General features: G+C 45.7%; 2 protein-coding genes across 9 annotated transcripts; both read left to right on the top strand.

Moving 5' to 3' along the window:
- Window positions 1–123: 123 nt before the first annotated feature.
- Window positions 124–11,222, top strand: LOC101786019 (LRR receptor-like serine/threonine-protein kinase). Of its 8 annotated transcripts, none has more exons than XM_022825423.1 (7): window positions 124–624; window positions 696–3,935; window positions 4,038–4,224; window positions 4,311–4,406; window positions 5,497–5,614; window positions 5,699–10,275; window positions 10,360–11,222. In XM_022825423.1, exons 6-7 carry the CDS (start codon window positions 7,416–7,418, stop codon window positions 10,872–10,874), a joined length of 3,375 nt encoding a protein of 1,124 aa, XP_022681158.1. In that variant the 5' UTR covers window positions 124–624; window positions 696–3,935; window positions 4,038–4,224; window positions 4,311–4,406; window positions 5,497–5,614; window positions 5,699–7,415; the 3' UTR covers window positions 10,875–11,222. The 8 variants fall into 8 exon arrangements, with proteins under 8 accessions (XP_022681158.1, XP_022681159.1, XP_004960806.3 ...); XM_022825424.1 differs by having other exon boundaries at window positions 4,341–4,406; XM_004960749.4 differs by lacking the exon at window positions 4,311–4,406 and having other exon boundaries at window positions 5,699–6,826; window positions 7,400–10,275.
- A 1,291-nt stretch (window positions 11,223–12,513) lies between these two features.
- On the top strand, window positions 12,514–16,581 carry LOC111256722 (tRNA dimethylallyltransferase-like). The gene is given in 8 exon segments (XM_022825198.1): window positions 12,514–12,588; window positions 12,591–12,742; window positions 12,744–12,844; window positions 12,847–13,027; window positions 14,218–14,236; window positions 15,972–16,286; window positions 16,386–16,436; window positions 16,522–16,581. Coding segments are annotated over 8 exon segments (954 nt in total).
- Window positions 16,582–20,669: the final 4,088 nt, after the last annotated feature.

Here is a 20,669-nt window from a genome sequence, read left to right on the forward strand (position 1 = left end):
GGGCCTGCTCCTTCTTGATATGCTTTACCACCATTGGGTGGGCCGAAACCGATAATGGGCTTATAGAAATTGGCCTGGCTGGAGGAAAGGCCCAATCGAAACCAAACGTCGAAAAGCCGACGCCGTCGCCCGACGAGCACGACGGCACGTCTCGGTCGGTTCCTCTCCTCTGCCTCTCGCCTCGGTCCGGCGGCGGCGGGGGGATCGGGGCGGCCGCGAGTCCGTCCCTGGTGCGGCGCAAGCGCGAGGTGTGTACTCTCTAGAACCCACTTACAGCTGGAGGCTCCTCGTCTCCTCGCGGCTTCTCTGCAACCGATTCGCGCTGCCGCGCAAATCGAAGAGAACGGAGAAGGAATTCCGAATTGCGGGAGTGGTTTGGTTTTTCGAGTAATTCTGCTGGTTCGAATCTCAAGAAAATATAGGGTTTAGATACTGATAGTTTTGTTTTTTTTTTACTTGAGTCTTAGGAGTGTGCTTCAAGTTTAAGATGCCATCATTCATTCCTTCATGATTCATGAATTCATCATAGCTAAGCTGATCCTTTTTGACTGTGCAATGGCAGCAAGCATCCTAGGATGATATGTGCCTTGCATATATGTATCAGAGGAGCTGCATGGGCTGGAGGTGACATTCCAGTACACACAACTATCTGGTCCCCTAATTTACTTAGTACCAACGGTGACCCTGTATTGCAGCTTCCAATGCACAGTGCGCCATGGTGGCCTGCCAGTGTGGAGTCGACTTCTCAACGGGATTTCAAGGTCGCTTGAAGGCACGTGGATCCTTTGTTCCGGTTTTTCGTTCATTGATACTAACATCTTCTTACTGCTGTTGGTTATACAATTACAAATTTCAGAGTACTGATCTGTTTCTCCTCTTTTTGATTTTTTGAACGAACATCCTCTTTTTGATTTTATGATCATTTCTTCTTCTTGATTGCTATCCCTTGTCTAGCTTTTGGCAATTGAACTACTACTTCTTTGAATCATCTGTTAGATGCTGGTTGTGGAATCAGGAGGGCTGCGGCCTTCATGGAGAAGATGAAAAAGTGAGGGACAGATCGAATGGGCACTCATGATCAGATACTGCTAACTTTGAGGTGGCCTAGCTGGCAGAGAAATGAGAAAAGTAATTAAAAAAACAGTACTAGACCAACCTAGGAGGAAGAGGAACTAGTTGGCTTTTATATTAAGAAGAAAATAGAAACCCAAATTCACCTTAACAAGGACTTAAACTTTGGTTGTCTGAGTGTACATCCACAATTCCACACGCACAACCAACTGAGCCAGGCTCAGTTCCTTGAGAGTTGGGAAAAGTAGCAGTTAACCACACTTAATACAAGGGACACAGGTTCTCACGTTCTTGAAAATGATAAACAGATTCTCTTGCTAGATGATACAGAATCAGCAGCGACAGATTTCATCTGTTCCTCCAAATTTCATGTTAGTGCATATGTTTGGTTTTTTAACTTTACTGTATTGCAAACGTAAAGGTGTTTTCCCTAGAGTCGGAGTAGGTGTGCATCTTAAAATAAACACCATGAAAGATGACTTTATCATAATATAAGATATAGCTCGAATGATATTTACAGTTGTTCTTTTTTTTTTTTGAAAGATCGTTTACAGTTGTTCTGATCTTCTTGCTATGTTATCACAATATCAACACTGCATTATACCTTGTAGTACTTTATCTTCATTGATTTATTTGCGGTGCACCGTGCACCGTACTCTCAGTTGATAGTTGCCTCAAACACCCTTGGTTAAGATTTCATGGCACGAGACTATAAACTTGTTTAGCAAGGGCCCGTGCTTGTGAGCTGGAGCCTGGAGAAAACAACTTTCTCATCAATTAGCATTTAGAGAAATAAAAGTTCTGCATGACATCAGTTTGGTCTGCCTTTTGGACCATGACATACTGCCCGGTTCTACCCTTCTGCTTTGCAAAAAGCTAACTTGACTTCATTTTTGTCTTATTTTTTGGATCATGGCATTCTGCCATGATTCTTTGTTTTGACACCGTCCAAGTGTAAGTCCACCCATACTTTTGAGTCATTCCTGCTTCTCTTTAGTTGTTATATACCTACAACAATGGACAGGTACCTTAATTTCAGGAACCACTACAAGGTGATGCAATCCATCCCGCAAATTGTTACATTTAGTGCATAGTACAGCTTATATTACATTTGGTTGTCTCTGCAATGCTTTCCCATTAAGTCCTCGCACAAAGTTGGTTCGCATAAAGTTTTCTTTTTTTAAACGAATGGGCACAAGATTGTGCCTATTTCATTGATAGAGAAGGGAGTTACAACCGGCTAGCCGGTTAGAATACATGTGACTACACAATTACTCTTTAGATGAAAACAACGCTAAGTCCTTTGCCCTGCTATTATCCATGCTCCGGCTTCTTCCTTTATTTTTGCGACTAATGCGATGGTTGCCATCTCCTCTCGATTGAATACACGCCTGTTCCGTTCCTTCCAAATTTTCCATATTTTTTTCTCGAACGACGCAGGAGAGCTACGTGTCATTTCATTAAGAGAGAACAAATTTCCCATATGATGAGCAGTGCAATGGAGCACATTCCCTTCCTGGGGACTTCTATTTTGGTGGTCATGTTTATCGCATATAGTTTTCAAATGTTCTGGATCATGTAAGCTCGTTCTATACCTGAGCTGTTTTGTTATGCCTTTATCTATCATTAAGATAAAGTGTCAGTCCACTAACTGTTCCACTGGCTGGTAGAGTCTATACTTGTGTTCAGGTGCACTATCAAGCATGGTGAATGCATTTGCATTTACCTCTCCTTTATCATGAGTTCTTAGGTGTATTTTACTGTAGATGCAATTCTCTTTCAAGGTCAATGCAAGGATTCTGTCCTCTGTTTTGGAAGCATGTACCTAGGAATTTAGGTTCCTGTATCATGTCGATATTTGACCATGGAACTTCACAATTATTTCAAGAAACTAACATAGGAATATGCTGTACATGAACTGGAACCTTAGTACGATGAGTCGATTTCTCGATGACTCGATGAGTGATGTTCTCAGAAGTACACAACTATCTAAATGAACAGAACTTCTGATTTTGCGCGAGATCAGTGCAATACAGTTGTGGAACCACCGCAACTAGACATTCTTTTTTTCTAATTGCATGACCCATTTAATCTCATACCTAATTTGCACTGTCATCAAATAATCTATTTCCAATAGCATAGCCATGCAGTGAAAAGAAAAGCTAGTCTTTCTTGGGAATCGTTAACAACCTTCTAATTTCTGGTGAAGATTGAAGCTGCTGGTGGACAAGCAACGAATATACTGCATAATTACGTTCATATCAGTGTAAAATGTGCACACCCACCTCAAAAACAAAACTAAAGTGCATATGATAAAAGCTGATTAGGTCACAAAGTGGAGAAAGATGGTTACAGCTATACTATATGGATACTTTTGGTTTAATTGCTGCTTAGAGCGGAAAGAGATCAAAGGACTCCATTCCACTACCCATAGAACCCGGGCACTGCTCTCGAGATGTTCTCTAAAGAACAATTATCTTGGTTAATTAAATAATGACTAAATATGTATAGCTTCAGTGTGAATTGACAACTTGCCAATTTTATATTTGAGTTTCTAATCATTCCACTGTGCGTGCCAAAGAACTGATTGATTTGTGCAGTCTACAACTCTATATTTGTATTTCTTGAATTAGTAGGTTTACAGTGGAAATTGTGAAAGGATAAGGGCAACTGTTTCTTGCAAGCTAATTGATGGAAAATAGGCCGATTCACAATCCATTGGAGTGCAATTTATCACTATCTGTCATATGACTTGTGATTCTGGATGATACTGCTGATAAATTCTTCTATTCATGTCTTCAGGAAGCAAGCATATGATTTGGATTGGTGTTCAATGATGTTTATATTGAAGATTTATGATCTTGGTACAGAATAATTGATTTTAATCTATGGTTTTATTTGGAAATGAAATGATATGATTGCAAGATTTATGTCTGACATTCATTAATTTGACATCTGACGCTCAGCTGCTGCTCTGAAGTCTGAAGCTTATTTTATTTCTGGAATTCTGCTTGTAAAATGAGAAGGATTTACCTGATTATAGTTCCTTGAGTTTGCAACTGTGAAGGCTTCTATCGTTTTCAAGCATGTCAAGGCTACAAATCTGAAGAAGAAAATATGTATTAACCCTGCTATCTTCATATTGAACGGCAGGTACATTTTGTTCCTCTTAGAATCTCCCTTTGAAATGTGGAATGTACCGCTGAGCAGGCGATTCTGTTTGTTTTCCCCTGCATAAGCATCACCAATTTTGTAATCCTTCTCAAAAGGACAAAAAGTTGGAAACTAGTTGCCACCCCCACTCCACGGCTCCTTTTGTTCATCACTCGTCACCAGTTAAGTGCTATATTCACTTATTTATTGCTGATTCATGTCTACCCTGCCCTTAATTGCTCGCATTAAAAATGTCCACCTCCCCCAATGATATCTGTGTTTATCTGTTCCACCATCACTTTCTCACATGATGTCTACCCTTGTCCTTGTGTATTCTATTCTCCATGTCTTTAACCTCTCCATGTGTCCTACCACCTCATCACCCCTCATGCTGTCATGCATAGATTCTCTCCTTGTCAATGTCTCTCATGTACACCATTTTCATCCTTACTGTTACTTGCAACCTAGCTTTTGAATATTTCAGTTCTTTTGCAAGCTAGCTTTTGAATATTTCAGTTCTTATATTCATACTCTCTCCTTTTCCCCTTTTAGTTTGAATTTTGTCCACCTTTGCTTCTCCTAATCGTGAAACTCACCTTGGCTTTTGGTTTGTAGGATTAAGTAAATTTAGCTACACCCTAACAAAAGATGAAGCACATGATTACCAATAGCCACACCATGTCTACAAGGGCCTAAAAGAAATGGAATATTGTTGGGTGGATGCAGTCACGCGGAAAGTATCTCCATTCTTCAATAGTCCACTGCCTCACGTGATCGCTTGATCGCTTTTGCTTAACAAAATCAAAGATAAATATGCCATACTGAGATGCCTTTCAACTACTGGTTGATTTAAGTACCACTACACGCAGCATGCACAAGCACCATGCAAAGAACAGATACATTGACATTTTGCCAACAAACCTGCCAATGCCATATGCATCAAGGAACAAACTGGCGCAGGTGAACAATTTTGGGTCGGTAGATCTGGATCACAATGTGGTGAAAACCTTGGAAACTGTGCATTGTGCAAATGATTGTACTTTTAAAAACTAACTCTTCTATCAGTATTCAACAAGCATAACTTCCTCACTTCATCTGCTTCCTGTCTATGTAAAAAATTGTTAACCTTTCAGTGCCAGCTTTCAGCTTCCCTGCTGCTGCATTGTTACCCGCAATATTCATGAACTCTGCTCATAGATTGGTTCATGAGCACTTATGTGCCTTGAGATATTATCAGCAGTAACCAATTTCTATTGTATTGTACTTTGTCAGGTTCATCAATCAATGAGTAAACATTGTTCCTCGGCCTAGTCAATCAGAGCATGCAAGTAGTAAGTCATTGATTTCATGGATTACTGATGGTTCTACTTCGACTTTAATCTCTGTACATGTAAGTTATCAGAGGTCAGGGCACTTATCTCTGTACATCTATTCTTTTTTGCAGTAACGGGAGTTTGTACCATAACCTTTTCAGGTAAAACAACACGCCCTGCAACAGAAGTTCTACTTCCAATGTAAATCCCCTGCAAGTTCCATTATCTTCTACAGGATCGGGATCGGTAACGCAGCAGTGGTTACTCAAAACAGCTCATTTACCAATGGGAATTTGGAAGTGCAGGAAGGTAGATCTAGATCTGTGTGCCTGCAAAATTTCCTGCCCTTTTGCCAGTATATATATTTCATCTGCTGGATGGCGGCTTCCTCTACATTAATACCAAGTACAACGGAGCAGTAATTAACAAAGCATGTAACAGTGGAAAGGCAAGATTAGATCTAACCCAGGGCATGTGACAGCGACTCCATTGAGGGGTTTGGATCCAATCCTCCCAGTATAATCTGCCAAGGAACAGCCTCTGCCATTGAGGTTTATATAATTGTTACTGCATGGAATGAACTGGCTCTCATTCACCTCTGTGCCATGTGTTGCCACTGGGTCACCAGCTGTGATGTCTCATTTTATTCTCCTTTTTAACTTTCAACTCTGGAGATTCTTACTATCACAGCAGTTCAATTGTCACCCTGCAATGATTGTAATTACAGTGCAGGGCTTACTGGTTGTTTATGCCATGACATTAAAGCAATAGCTATATTTGTTGCGTTAATTAACAGTGGATGATCAACAAAGTTTCAAGAGAAATTGTGTTCATATGCATTCAAAATTTCAAATAAAAGGAACATGAATGTGGTAGTATTTTATCTTCTGGCATGAATGAAACTCGTCTGAACCTGCCTCCTTGTTTAGCTGAACGATTTTTCTTTTCTTTGTTCTGCAAATTTTACTAACTCTTCTGAATTCTAAAGTTTGCAGTTAGTGGGTATGCTCAAGGTATGTTGCAAGCAATACTGCAGAAGTCCACTGATCGATGTATCCTTTTATTGCATCCCCATTTCTTTCAAGTCTCCGTTCTTGTCATTCTTTTGTTCTTGAACTTCAATTGTGACCCTGTAAAGCTTAAAACTGCAACCAAGTCCTTGCTTGCTGTCAAAAAATGCTTCTCTAACCGCCTGTTAGTTTATCTTATCTCCCGTGACACACAGGCTTTCCATGAAGTTACTTAACTGTCTGCCTGATCTGATGCCGCCGGTGTGGTTCTGCTCTGAGGTGAGGCGCACCATCTTTTCCTCTGAGCATCAAGGCTGTTGCCGCCATTAAAAAAACTGTCTTGCAAAGCAATTAGTCATTGGTGCGTATGATCCCTACCAAATTTTTTAAAAACCTAACCCTCCAATCCTACCAGTAACCTAGCATTTAGCACCAGTAATTACCCTGCGCTAGAGGCCACAAAGATGGACAGAGGTGTATTCAGTGTTCAGCACTGACCTTGGATCCAGAGATTCTGCAGGCACACAAACACAGCTCCATTTCTCCATGACCTCATCAAACTCTACACTACAATACACCCTTTTCCTACCCCTCTCAACTATAGCCTATTTAGATCTCACTTTCTTGTTCTTACTGCTAACCTTTGGCCTCCTTCTTCCCCAGCAACTACAAGCATATAAAAACCTTGCACCATCTCTCATGGCCTCTCTTTCTCTCTCTTCGTCTTCCTCCCCTGTTTGTACTAGTCTTGCGACATAAGCAAGACCAAGATTTGGGGGGCAATTAGCAGTAGTACGTTACAGTTCTACAGAATTATCGTGTTCTTGGTCATACACTTACAATTCAGTACAGGTGTGCGTGTTTGTGTATGGGTCTTGGCGTTATGATGAGTAGGAGAAGCAAATGGCGGGCGGCGGAGGCGGCGCTGCCCATGGCGTGCGCGTGGCTGCTGCTGTGCGTGGGCTGCGCCGTCGCCGTGGACGAGCAGGGCGCGGCGCTGCTGGCGTGGAAGGCCACGCTGCGGGGCGGCGACGCGCTGGCCGACTGGAAGCCGAGCGACGCGTCGCCGTGCCCGTGGACCGGCGTGGCGTGCGACGCCAACGGGGGCGTCACGGAGCTCAGCCTGCAGTTCGTCGACCTCTTCGGCGGCGTTCCGGCCAACCTCACCGCCCTGGGCGCCACGCTGTCCCGGCTCGTCCTCACCGGCGCGAACCTGACGGGGCCTATCCCGCCGGCGCTCGGAGAGCTGCCGGCGCTAGCGCACCTCGACCTCAGCAACAATGCGCTGACGGGGCCGATACCGGCGGGGCTGTGCCGGCAGGGGAGCAAGCTCGAGACGCTGTACCTCAACTCCAACCGCCTGGAGGGCGCCCTCCCGGACGCCATCGGCAACCTCACGGCTCTCCGTGAGCTCATCATCTACGACAACCAGCTCGCCGGCAGGATACCGGCGGCCATCGGGCGGATGGCCAGCCTCGAGGTGCTCCGCGGCGGCGGCAACAAGAACCTCCAGGGCGCGCTCCCCACGGAGATCGGCAACTGCTCCCGGCTCACCATGATCGGCCTCGCCGAGACCAGCATCACCGGGCCGCTGCCGGCGAGCCTCGGCCGCCTCAAGAACCTCACCACGCTGGCCATCTACACGGCGCTGCTCTCTGGGCCGATACCGCCGGAGCTCGGCCAGTGCACAAGCCTCGAGAACATCTACCTCTACGAGAACGCGCTGTCCGGGTCCATCCCGGCACAGCTCGGCGGGCTCAGGAAGCTCACCAACCTGCTACTGTGGCAGAACCAGCTCGTCGGTATCATCCCGCCGGAGCTCGGGTCGTGTCCCGGGCTCACCGTGGTGGACCTGTCGCTCAACGGGCTCACCGGCCACATCCCGGCGTCGTTCGGTAACCTGTCGTCGCTGCAGCAGCTGCAGCTCAGCGTGAACAAGATCTCCGGCACGGTGCCGCCGGAGCTCGCCCGGTGCACCAACCTCACCGACCTCGAGCTCGACAACAACCAGCTCACCGGCAGCATCCCCGCAGTGCTCGGCGGCCTCCCGTCGCTGCGCATGCTCTACCTCTGGGCCAACCAGCTGACGGGCACCATCCCGCCGGAGCTCGGCCGGTGTGAGAGCCTCGAAGCGCTCGACCTGTCCAACAACGCGCTGACGGGGCCCATCCCGCGGTCGCTCTTCGGGCTGCCGCGGCTGTCCAAACTGCTGCTCATCAACAACAACCTGTCCGGCGAGTTGCCGCCGGAGATCGGCAACTGCACGTCCCTCGTCCGGTTCCGGGTGAGCGGCAACCACATCGCCGGCGCCATACCGGCCGAGATAGGCAAGCTTGGGAATCTCAGCTTCCTTGATCTCGGTTCGAACCGGCTGTCCAGCGCTCTGCCGGCGGAGATATCCGGGTGCCGGAATCTCACCTTCGTCGACCTCCACGACAATGCTATCGCCGGCGAGCTGCCGCCGGGGCTGTTCCAGGACTTGCTCTCGCTCCAATACCTCGACCTCTCCTACAACGTCATCGGCGGCACTCTCCCTTCGGACATCGGCATGCTCACCTCGCTCACGAAGCTCATTCTCAGCGGCAACCGGCTGTCTGGGCCGGTACCACCGGAGATTGGTTCGTGCACCCGGCTCCAGCTCCTCGACGTCGGCGGCAATTCACTTTCCGGCAAGATTCCTGGTAGCATCGGCAAGATCCCGGGGTTGGAGATCGCTCTGAACCTCAGCTGCAACAGCTTCACCGGCACAATCCCGTCAGAGTTCGCCGGGCTTGTGAGGCTCGGGGTGCTCGACGTGTCACACAACCAGCTCTCTGGTGATCTCCAGACGCTCTCCGCCCTCCAGAACCTCGTGGCGCTCAACATATCCTTCAACGGCTTCACCGGCCGGTTGCCGGAGACGGCGTTCTTCGCGAAGCTGCCCACGAGCGACGTCGAGGGCAACCCGGCGCTGTGCCTCTCCCGGTGCGCGGGCGACGCCGGCGACCGCGAGCGCGACGCGCGCCGCGCCGCTCGCGTCGCGATGGCCGTGCTGCTGTCCGCCCTCGCCGTCCTCCTCGTGGCCGCGGCGCTCATTCTCTTCGGCCGGCGCCGGCGCGCCGTGCGGGCCGGCGGCGAGGACAAGGACGGCGGCGAGATGTCGCCACCGTGGAACGTGACGCTGTACCAGAAGCTGGAGATCGGCGTCGCGGACGTTGCGCGCAGCCTGACGCCGGCGAACGTCATCGGGCAGGGGTGGTCCGGCGCGGTGTACCGCGCGAGCCTCCCGTCGAGCGGCGTCACCGTCGCCGTCAAGAGGTTCCGGTCATGCGACGAGGCGTCCGCGGAGGCGTTCGCGTGCGAGGTCGGCGTGCTGCCCCGGGTGCGCCACCGCAACATCGTCCGGCTGCTTGGGTGGGCGGCCAACCGCCGCACGCGCCTCCTGTTCTACGACTACCTCCCGAACGGCACCCTGGGGGGCCTGCTCCACGGCGGTAGCGCCGGCGGCACCCCCGTGGTGGAGTGGGAGGTGCGGCTGGCGATCGCCGTCGGCGTCGCCGAGGGCCTCGCGTACCTCCACCACGACTGCGTGCCGGGCATTATCCACCGCGACGTCAAGGCCGAGAACATCCTTCTCGGGGAGCGCTACGAGGCGTGCCTCGCCGACTTCGGCCTGGCCAGGTTCGCCGACGAGGGCGCCAACTCGTCGCCGCCGCCGTTCGCCGGATCCTACGGCTACATCGCTCCGGGTAATCTTCGATAAGCTTCAATTTGCCGTTAAAATTCGTGGAACCAACGCGGAATTATTGATGGCTTGCATTTGATGGGCGCAGAGTACGGGTGCATGACCAAGATCACGACGAAGAGCGACGTGTACAGCTTCGGCGTGGTGCTGCTGGAGATGATCACCGGGCGGCGGCCGCTGGACCCGTCGTTCGGCGAGGGGCAGAGCGTGGTGCAGTGGGTGCGGGACCACCTCTGCCGGAAGCGGGAGCCCATGGAGGTCATCGACGCGAGGCTGCAGGGCCGACCGGACGCGCAGGTGCAGGAGATGCTGCAGGCCCTAGGCATCGCGCTGCTCTGCGCCAGCCCGCGGCCCGAGGACCGGCCGATGATGAAGGACGTGGCGGCGCTGCTGCGCGGCATCCAGCACGACGACGGCATCGAGGCACGGAAAGCCGGAGGCGGCGGCGGAGCGGAAGCAGAGGCGGGAGTGGGGAAATGGGCCGACCCGAAGCAGCCCATTTCGCCGACGAAGTTGATGGCTTTGGCCCAGCCAGCCCAAGCTCAAGCCCAGGCCCGGGAAAGTTCAGGGTCACAGAGCCTGCTCAAGAACCGGGAGGGATGATCTGGACAGATGGGGCCCGCTAGCAGTGTGCGGAGTTGACTAAACGAGGGTGTACACACCTCGGGGGACCCTAGAAAAGATGGATCGCCGGTCAGATATTGTTGCGCTCTGTTTGAGAGTATTAGGGCTGCGTCGTTTTGCTAGGTGTACCCTAGTGTTTGTGGGTACTAAATGGAATCTTTGTGGTAGGGAATTTAGTGATATAGGTGATCCATAGAGGTGGGGTCATGAGTCATGGAAAAAGCTAATAATGTTCTGTACCATAAATCCGGCATAGTGCAATGGAGGTTAGTGTAAATTATATGATTGATAATAATGCATCTGTGATCAATGAAGATGTTTGCCAAAGAGAGCACATGACTCCCATATCCCCTACTAGCCACTGGTGCCCGCGCTTCGCTGCGGGTGACCTAATTAGTATAGCACCAAAGCATATAGATTATGCATAATTCCTTGGGAATAATTTTGGTATTGATGGAAACGAACATGGCTTTACTGCCATTACATCATAGGGCAAACTAAACATTCAAACCTCACATGTCACCTAATCTATGGGCCAGGAACAACCGAAATCATGGGCCATACTATGCTGAAAATATCTGTACCATGTACGTGATCCAAACGTGGATCGAGTTTCGAGAGTTCTAGTTAGTATTTAATAAATAGGAACTTTGATTCTTCGACCGGCACAAAAGTTGTTTAAAGCATAGTTTGATTTGAATTTTAAATGAATTTATGTCTGTTTACCTAAAATTCTGGACATTCTATCTTTATTAAACACATGTCTATCGTACCACATGATTTTACAAATTTTTTTGGTGCTTCTATGGCATTTTCTTATTTGCTTTGTTCTGCTTTAATTTTTTCCATGACCATACATCATTTCTAATTCAAAGGGCTCCAGCTTTTATGAGCTCATAGTCAACAAAGGAAATAAACTTTTTTTGATACTTTTTATTCCCTAGCAATCGTTTCAAATTAATTTCCATGAATGTCTTCTCTAGTCCATTTATAAAATGTAATTAGAACTTTATCCCACATGTGAACATTACCTGCCAATGAGAGGCCCTAGAGTTTTTCTTTCCGTAGTTGCATTTTATATTACACCCTAATTTGCACTTAAGCATATAAAAAATTATCACATCTATGATGCCAGTAATTTTCTTTCTAATTTAAAATAAAACAAATTAGTTCTTAAATATAATTCGATACATGATTGATACCCCTGGTAATGGATAGACATATGTACCACTAATTATTATGAAACATTAAAAACTTGAAATTGTGTTTACCTCTTAAGAACAACCGTGTACATGTTTTTATTTGCTATTGATGGCTACTTAATCTAATTTGTTGTTAGTAAGTGCACAAGTACGGATACGAAAAGTCAAAGGCGGCAATGGTCGCCTTTTTGGTAGTGTATCCATTCACAATATGTATGTGCTATACACATATCTAGATAATGCACCATACATGGACAGGTGAGCTTCGAAAGGGATAAGGCCGAATGTAGACCTAGGTTTCCAGGACTCAAGCACTTTCCCATTTCTCATATACCCTGTCGCGTCACCAGTCATGAACAAAGCCTTGTTCTCAAATCCACCACAGATTTTTTTTACTTAGATCTATCTTTCCCCAAATGTTGGCTAATAAGTTCGTGGTAATAATGGGTGCTACGGGCATGGGTAAGACGAAGCTATCAATTGATGTGGCCAATGCAAGGTAATTGGTGGTGAGGTGATCAATGCCGACAAGATGCAAATTTATGCCGAACTTGATATTACCACCAATAAGGTGAGTATGCATGATCGATGTGGTATTCCTCATCACCTTATTATTGGAGTCGTTCCTGCCACTACTCATGACTTCCATTGTAAGGCGTAATCTCATGCCAGTCGTTGTAGGTGGACCCAACTCACTCATACATAGACTCCTTGTTGATTACTTTGATTCCTCACTTGCTAATCCTTTTTGTTCTTGCCAATTATTGGCCATCCTTGTGATTTCAATGCTAGCTGCTTCCTTTGGATCCATGCTAATGAATTGGTTCTCAATGAATATCTCAATCACCGTGTTGACGACATGGTGGATGTTGATTTGGTCAAGGAGCTGAAGGATTATTTTGATGCATCTAGCAATTATGGGTGCGATTGGTTTGTTGCACACCCCCTCGTTCAGGCTCCCCACGAGCGACCTCCGTGTGATTGGTTTTTTGGGCTCGTTACTGGGCTTGGCCCACAGCATGCAAAAGGGCACCTGGAGCCTGGCTCCCGAGATGCGGCCAGATCCTTCATTTCCTCGGAGCCAGGCTCCTGGGATGCGGCGATGGCCGCGAGGGCGAGCACGTGCGGGGCAAAACTGCATGCATGCGTCCATGTGGGAAGCTCTAGGGTTATCGCCCCAATTTCGCGCCATCCGCCGGCCATAAATCCTCACCGCTCCCCCTCCCCTTCCCCCTCGCGCACTCTTCACCTTTCGCCGGCGCATTGCAGGTGAGAGGTCCTCCGCTTCGTCTCCCCTCCTTTCTATTTTTTCGATCTGCGAAGGCTCTGATCTCCCTTCCTCTCCCCTTTTCTTTTATTCACAGCCTCGAGTTCTTCACGAATCTGTGCTGCAAGGCAAGTGATTTCTCCACTTGTCTCTGGTTGTTGTCAATTTCATACCCCTAGCGTATGTGAAATCACATCGATTCGTGACTTAATCATGCAAAATATGTAGTCCCCCACTGGATCTGCGTTCGTTTGTTGTTCAAAGGCAAGAATCTTGCTTTTTCTCATTCTGGATCTCGAACGAGGTGTTCTTTTGTGCAAGATTTCAAATATGAGTCTCCCCTCCCTCTGGATGTTGTTGATCTGTTCGTTGACCAGCTTCCTGGTGCTTGTGTTGTGGTCAAATAAAAAAGCCCTTACCCCTCTTCCCAACCCCTCTATTGAAATCCTATGGTTGCGCATAAATGACTATACGATGCTCTGAATGATTATTCTGTGATGGAAATGATGATGGATTCATATTATTCATGGTTGACGGTTCATCATATTCTGAGCACATATGTTCTTTGCCAATACTTTGTGCTATCTAATCTGAGCACACTTGTTCATGTCAATGATGCCTATCTATGCATCTGAGCACACTTGTCCATGTCAATGATGTCTGTTACATTAAACTGAGCATACTTGTCCATGTAAATGATGTCTATTATATTGATCTGAGCATAGTTGTCCATGTCAATGATGTATGTTATATTGATCTGAGCATAGTTGTCCATGTCAATGATGTGTGTTTTCCTTGTTATTTATGTAGACGGCTCTTGAAGACAAGAGACGCATGCTTATTGTTCATGCAGCTGCTCTAGTCACTACCATGTATGCATTCTTCCTGAATAGGATTAGAATGGGTCAATGCTCACAACCTCAGATTAGTTATGCCCCAACGAGTGCTATGGATGAGGAATGACAAAAGAACTTGGATAAAATTTATAACTGCAACGATGTAGAGTGTGTAAACATGCTTCGCATGAGAAGAGCCCCATTCTTTCAGCTATGTAATTTGCTTAGGGACAGAACCTTGCTTAGAGACACCATACATAGCAGTGTAGAAGAGCAAGTTGCAATGTTTCTTCATGTTGTTGGGCATAACCAAAGATTTCGAGTTATACACTAAAATTGGAGGAGGTCTGTAGAGACAGGGAGTAGACATTTCAAAGAGGTGTTGTATGCTATTGGTGAACTTAGACATGATATGATTAAACCTTCATCAAGTAAGACACCTCTTAAGATTAGAAATCGCTCAATATGGTACCCATATTTTAAGATAATATAGTAGTAAGCCTTAGAAACAAATGTTGCATACTTGAGTGCATATTTTGTAACAAAAATTGTTCGGTTTCATGTAGGATTGTGTTGGGGCAATAGATGGCACTCATATCTATGCTGGAGTCCCAGCCAAGATGCAATCAGCATTTAGGGGCAGGAAATACTATACAACTCAAAATGTGCTAGCTGCAGTAAACTTTGATTTGAAATTCACATATGTCTTGGCTGGCTGGGAGGGATCTGCACATGATGCCACCATTCTAGCTGATGCACTAGAGAGGATGGGTTAAGGGTTCCACAAGGTAATGAACTTCATTGGTTACATAAATTAAATCACAAACTAAATTACAATAGGACTAATACATGTTTATACTTTTTCTACGGAAATTCTATCTAGTAGATGCTGGATATGCATGTTGTCTTGGATTCCTTCCTCCTTACCGAGGCACTAGACATCATCTTAATGAGTTTGGTGGTAGAAACTATCCAACCAATCCAAGAGAGTTGTTCAATTTGAGGCATTCAAGTCTGCATGTGAGAGGGCTTTTGGGGCTTTAAAAAATTGATTCCGTATTATTGACAACAAACATTTTTATCCATTCAAGACGCAAGTGAAGTTGGTCCTTGCATGTTGCATTTTACACAATTGGATACTTGGGCATGGTACTGATGAGTTTATTCCTCTTAAGTCCACTTGGGAGCCTAATACTAGTCATGGGCATAGGGTTCCTATGGATGATAATGCAGCATGGGCTATTGTTAAAGATGAATGGGCTAATCAAATGTGGGCAAATAGGGGTAATGCTCACATCTAGATGCATGTAGTAGGTTATTGCACTTTATATTCTGGATAATGTATGATCCTAAGCTTATGCATTGGACAAGTTTGTATGTTGTTTGTTTAATCCATTTACTTTGAACTGAGGCATTGGACACCTGTGCAATGATGATTTATTTTTTCTGTTTCATTTGAACTTGAGGCATTGGATAAGTGTGCAATGAGGATTTATTCATTTTGTTTCCTTTGAACTTGAGACATTGGACAAGTGTGCAATGATGATTTATTCATTCTGTTTCATTCTTACCTGAGGCATTGGACATTATGCAATGATGATTTCTTGTGTTTACTTAGCTGAGGCATTGGGCATTATGCAATGATGTTTTCTTGTTTTGTTTACTCTTTGCTGAGGCAATGGGTATTATGCAATGATGATCTGTTGTTCCAGGTTTACTTTCTTCCTTCATTTCCTCCTCACATCTAAGTTGGTGGCACCATATGCATTAGGAGATAGCACAAGAGAATGTTCACTTTGACTTGGTTGAGGCTGCTGAAGCTGCTGCCCAAGCTGCTATCCAGCCTGCTACTGGCCAGGCTGCTGCCGCTGCTGTTGGCCAGGCTGCTGGCGCTGTTGGTGGCCAGGTTGGTGGTGCTGCTGGGCAGCAGCCAAGGCTTGCAATGAGATGGACCAATGTGATGTCTGCATTTGTGCTTCGCCGCTTCTGCCAGCTGATCTCCACTGGTGTGAAAACTGACAAAGGGTTTAAGGAAGTGCACTTGAACCAAGTTGCCAAGGCTGTGCATGAGTTCTCAGGCAATGAGGTGACTGCCACCTAGGTGTACAACCATTTGCGCAAGTGGAGGCACAGGCGGATCAAGGTGATAAAGCTTAGAGAACTTAGTCGTGCTTTGTGGGATAAGGACAACTTCATGATCACTTTGAAGGATGACCACTACAAGGGGCATATCAAGGTGTGTATCCTTTCATTATCACTCATATTGGTTCCATAAATTCATGATGATAACATATGCTCACATTTCCTATTTTGGATTTCAGGCACACCCAAAGGATGCTAATCTGTTGAACAAGCCAATAGAGAACTACCAGCAGATGTAGATCATATTTGGCAATAGCCTAGCTACAGGAAAGTTTGCCGTGGGCTCTAGTCAACCTTTGAGCTCTCCTTCTGACTTTGTTGATTCTGAGTCAGATGCCATGAAGCTTGATGATGTGACAAAGGTGCTTGGAAAGGCACCCAAGAGTTAGGATGTTGTTGTAGCTAGGTCTAATTCAAGCAACAAGAGGAAGAGGTTCATGCTTAGTGAGAGAGACATTTTGGGTCATGACTGGGATGACTGATGCAGTCAACAATGTTGCAAATGCCATTCTGCAGACCAAGGCTAAGGATGTCCACCCTGATCTCTATGATGCTCTCATGTTCACGCCTAGATTCACTGATGAAGTACTTATGGCTGCCTATGAGCACCTTCTTGGCAACAAGGCTCATGGTACTGCATTTGTGAAGATGAATGGTTGTCACCGTGTGCTGTGGTTGAAGACCTTCTTGGCCAAGCACTACTACGTGCAGTGAGCCACTGACCCTACTGATCAAGCAATGGGCTTCTTTTGTGCAGCTATCCTGCTAATCAGATGGTGGTTTTTTTTGTGCAGTGAGCCTCTTGATCTCCCGACCAGTTGATCTGTTGAACCATCTTTTTGCAGCTAACCTCCTCTCTTTCACTAACTATACCTTATAGTTGGTAATTGACTCTAGTTGCTAGTACGGTACATCTTAGACTATTTGGATTTGTAACTCAACTATGAGTTATTTGATGTCATGACATTTTGGTGATGTGGTTGTTGGTTTCATCTTGTTGCTTGTTGATTTCATCTAATTGCCAATGATGCTTCCATTCCTGTTCAACCTGTTATCATCCTATGTCAACATTGTTATCAACCTGTTATCTGATGTTGTGCCATTTATACTTGTTATAAACCTGTTATCTAATGCTATGCCATTTCTACTTGTTGTCAACCTGTTTTGAGCATATGTCCTTTGACAATTATGCTATATATTACATTAACCTGTTATCATCAGGTGTCAACCTGTCATCAACCTGTTATAGTATTCTTAACTTCTTTTTTGGCCAATGATACTTTATTTTCCCTCTTTACTCTCTAGAAATGTCCTGGTATGTGGTAACTGTTGGCCACCAAACTGGAGTTTTCTCAAGCTGAGAGGCTTGCCATGATCAAGTTAGCGGCTTCAGGGGAGCATGCTACAAAAAATACAAGACAAAATAAGAAGCCATGGTAGCATTTTATGGTGCGAAATTTGAAGCAAAAGAGGTACCTGCTACAGCTCAACCTAAGATCAAGAAGGCTTCTTGGGATGTTAAAGATGTCATGATGTTATTAGAGGCAGCAGTAATCTTAGTTCAAGCTATAATAATTGTGGTTTTACTTTCAAAATGTATGTAATGTTAGACTTGTGACAAACTGATATTTCATCCAATGGAGTAGCTGGTGGTAACTTCACCTTAAGCATTCAAGTGATGACTATAACACGGTGCATTCGGCCAACCAAACAAACTCATCTTGCATCTCCTATTTGAATTCTGTGTGCATACATGCAACCAATCACTATTTCCTTGTGGCCTGGCTAGAATGGAGCAAGCAACCAAACATGAGGCATTTGCACACGCTAGCGCCGCATCGGGCAGCTCCACACCGCGCCGGGCCCTTGCCGCCGCGTGCCCCGCTGGCCCGTGCGCTCCTGCGCCAGCCGCACGGCCCCGGCTGCTCATGCCTCCCTCCGCGCACTCGCCTGTGCCTGGAGATAAGGGAGAAAGAGAGAGGAGGAAAGAAGATAAGGTGGAGAGAGAGGGGCCGCCTGCGGGAAAAATATTTAGTCCCGGTTGGTGGCTCCAATCGGGATTAAAAGGGATCTTTTAGTCCCGGTTGGAGCCACTAGCCAGGACTAATGGGTTCTGTGCTTATTTATCTAGGTTGGTGGCTCCAACCAGAACTAAAAGCTCCACTTTTATCTCAGTTGGAACCACCAACCGGCATTAAAAGGACTCCGAGAGACTATAAAATTTGGACCTGGGACTACAGCTCCTTTAGTCCAAGGTCCAAAAACGACCGGGACTAAAAACGCTGGATGGAAGGTCTATTCTCTACTAGTGAAGGCTTGGCAATGCGATGTGAGTGAACCTGCACTTAAATTGATATTCAATTTTCAACCTCATTTTCAGTATCCAAAATACAAAGTTGTGCATACGTCGCTGGCTTGCCCTCATCCGGTAGCAAAGATCCAATTCGATGATGAACCTGACCATTGATTTCAAATACGTATGGTACGGGACCCTTGTTTATACCCATATCAATTTTAGCACCCAACGATGTGAAAGCAAACATGGAATTATATGATCGTATAGATTTAAGAAAGTACTTAGATAAAATGTCACCGTCTGGTTTCAACAATCCAGCTAGAAATTGAGGAGGATCTCTTAGAAGAGGTAACTGGACCTTACCTCCTCTACAACAAAGATGAAAACAAACACGCTCCCCCTTCACCTGAATATGATCTCTTCACATGTTCCTAGTACCAAAATTGTGCTCCACACACTACTGGAGAATAGACCTTTCGTCCACTACATTAGTGCCAGTTGCAACTAGGCCCAGTACTAATATGAGCATTAGTATTGGGCCTAACGGCTAGTCCCCAACAAGACCCCCTTGAACCCCTTTAGTACTGGTTGGGGGCTCCAACCGGTACTAAAGGTTGCACATTAGTACCGGTTGGAACCTCCAACGGGTACTAATATGCCACCAGGCCTTTAGTACCAGGTGGAGACTCCACCCGGTACTAATATGCAACCTTTAATACCGGGTGAAGCCTCCACCCGGTACTAACTTCCCTCCTATGAATCTGCTTCTTCTTCCTCCTGCCCGAGCCATTGACCACAGCTCGGGCTTCATCTTATCCATGGCGCCATAGGGGAGGTGTTGCCGGATTGAAGACCATTTTGTGGGGATTTCGCTCATTCAAGTGTCCTAAAGGTTAGAAACTTCATCATCCGTTGATACATGGTTAGTATACTAAGTTTTATAATTTAGAGCAAGAGTAATTTGTAATTTTTAGAATAAGGTACAAGGGAGAAAATTTTCATTTATATGCATATGTTATTTAGATCTCATATTTGTGATTTTTAGAATAAGCTACAATTTTTTGGATGCTATATTTCATATTAGTCAAACAAATTGATATGAGGTTAGAGGAATAATTTCATAGTTTAGTAATTTTCAAATATGAGCTAAATAAATTATGGCAAATGTGAGCGAGATAAATTGTGGTTCATAGAGATAATAAGATGAAATAGAGGTACGTAATTAGTCATTTTTAGAATAAGCTACAATGGAGAATATGTTTCATTTATGTGTTATGTTTGAGCTAAGTAAATTGTGGTGAAAATATATAATTTGTTCATAGTTTAGTCATTTGCAAATATGAGCTAATAAATTGTGGTACATAGAGATGACTTCTGCTACTGGAGGTAGTGACGATGGTGGGGGCGATCGTTGTTCCTCTCGAGGCAAGGGGAAAACCATAGTTGGCCCTCATGATAAGCCAAAGAAAATGAGCACGTGGGAGAAAGCAATGCTTCGTTATTTGCAAAGATATCATAAAGATGATGTTGCAGTGGGTCAGGAACCTCCTTTTGGTGGTCGTTATGCTCCACTGCCAGTTCTGGGTGCTTCAGGTCCACTTAGTACTACCGTTGCAGAAGGCACAAATAAACCACAGGATGAGGTTGGGTCAGTGAAACCTTTGTCTTCGCCACCCAAGGATGCTTAAAGTCCTCCTAGATCACAGTGGATGGTAAATTGTAGTGTATCATGTTGTTTGGGTCTAAAATTTAAATTTGTGCATTTCTATCTAAACTTTCAGCAACATTTGAGTTTGCCGTAGTGTATCATGTTGTTTGGGTCTGAAATTTAAATTTGTGTATTTCTATCTAAACTTTCAACAACATTTGAGTTTAATGGTATTTGTATCATGTTTGTTATATTTCATATATAATTGTATGGATGATCAAAATATCTTTGGTTCAGTAATACTTTATAGATGAATCGGTAATGGATGTACAACGCAGACAAACGCTCCATGAAGTACATTAATGGCTTGCGTGGTTTGTTGG

Source organism: Setaria italica, chromosome III (genome assembly GCF_000263155.2).
Source record: "Setaria italica strain Yugu1 chromosome III, Setaria_italica_v2.0, whole genome shotgun sequence".
Lineage (NCBI taxonomy): Eukaryota > Viridiplantae > Streptophyta > Magnoliopsida > Poales > Poaceae > Setaria > Setaria italica.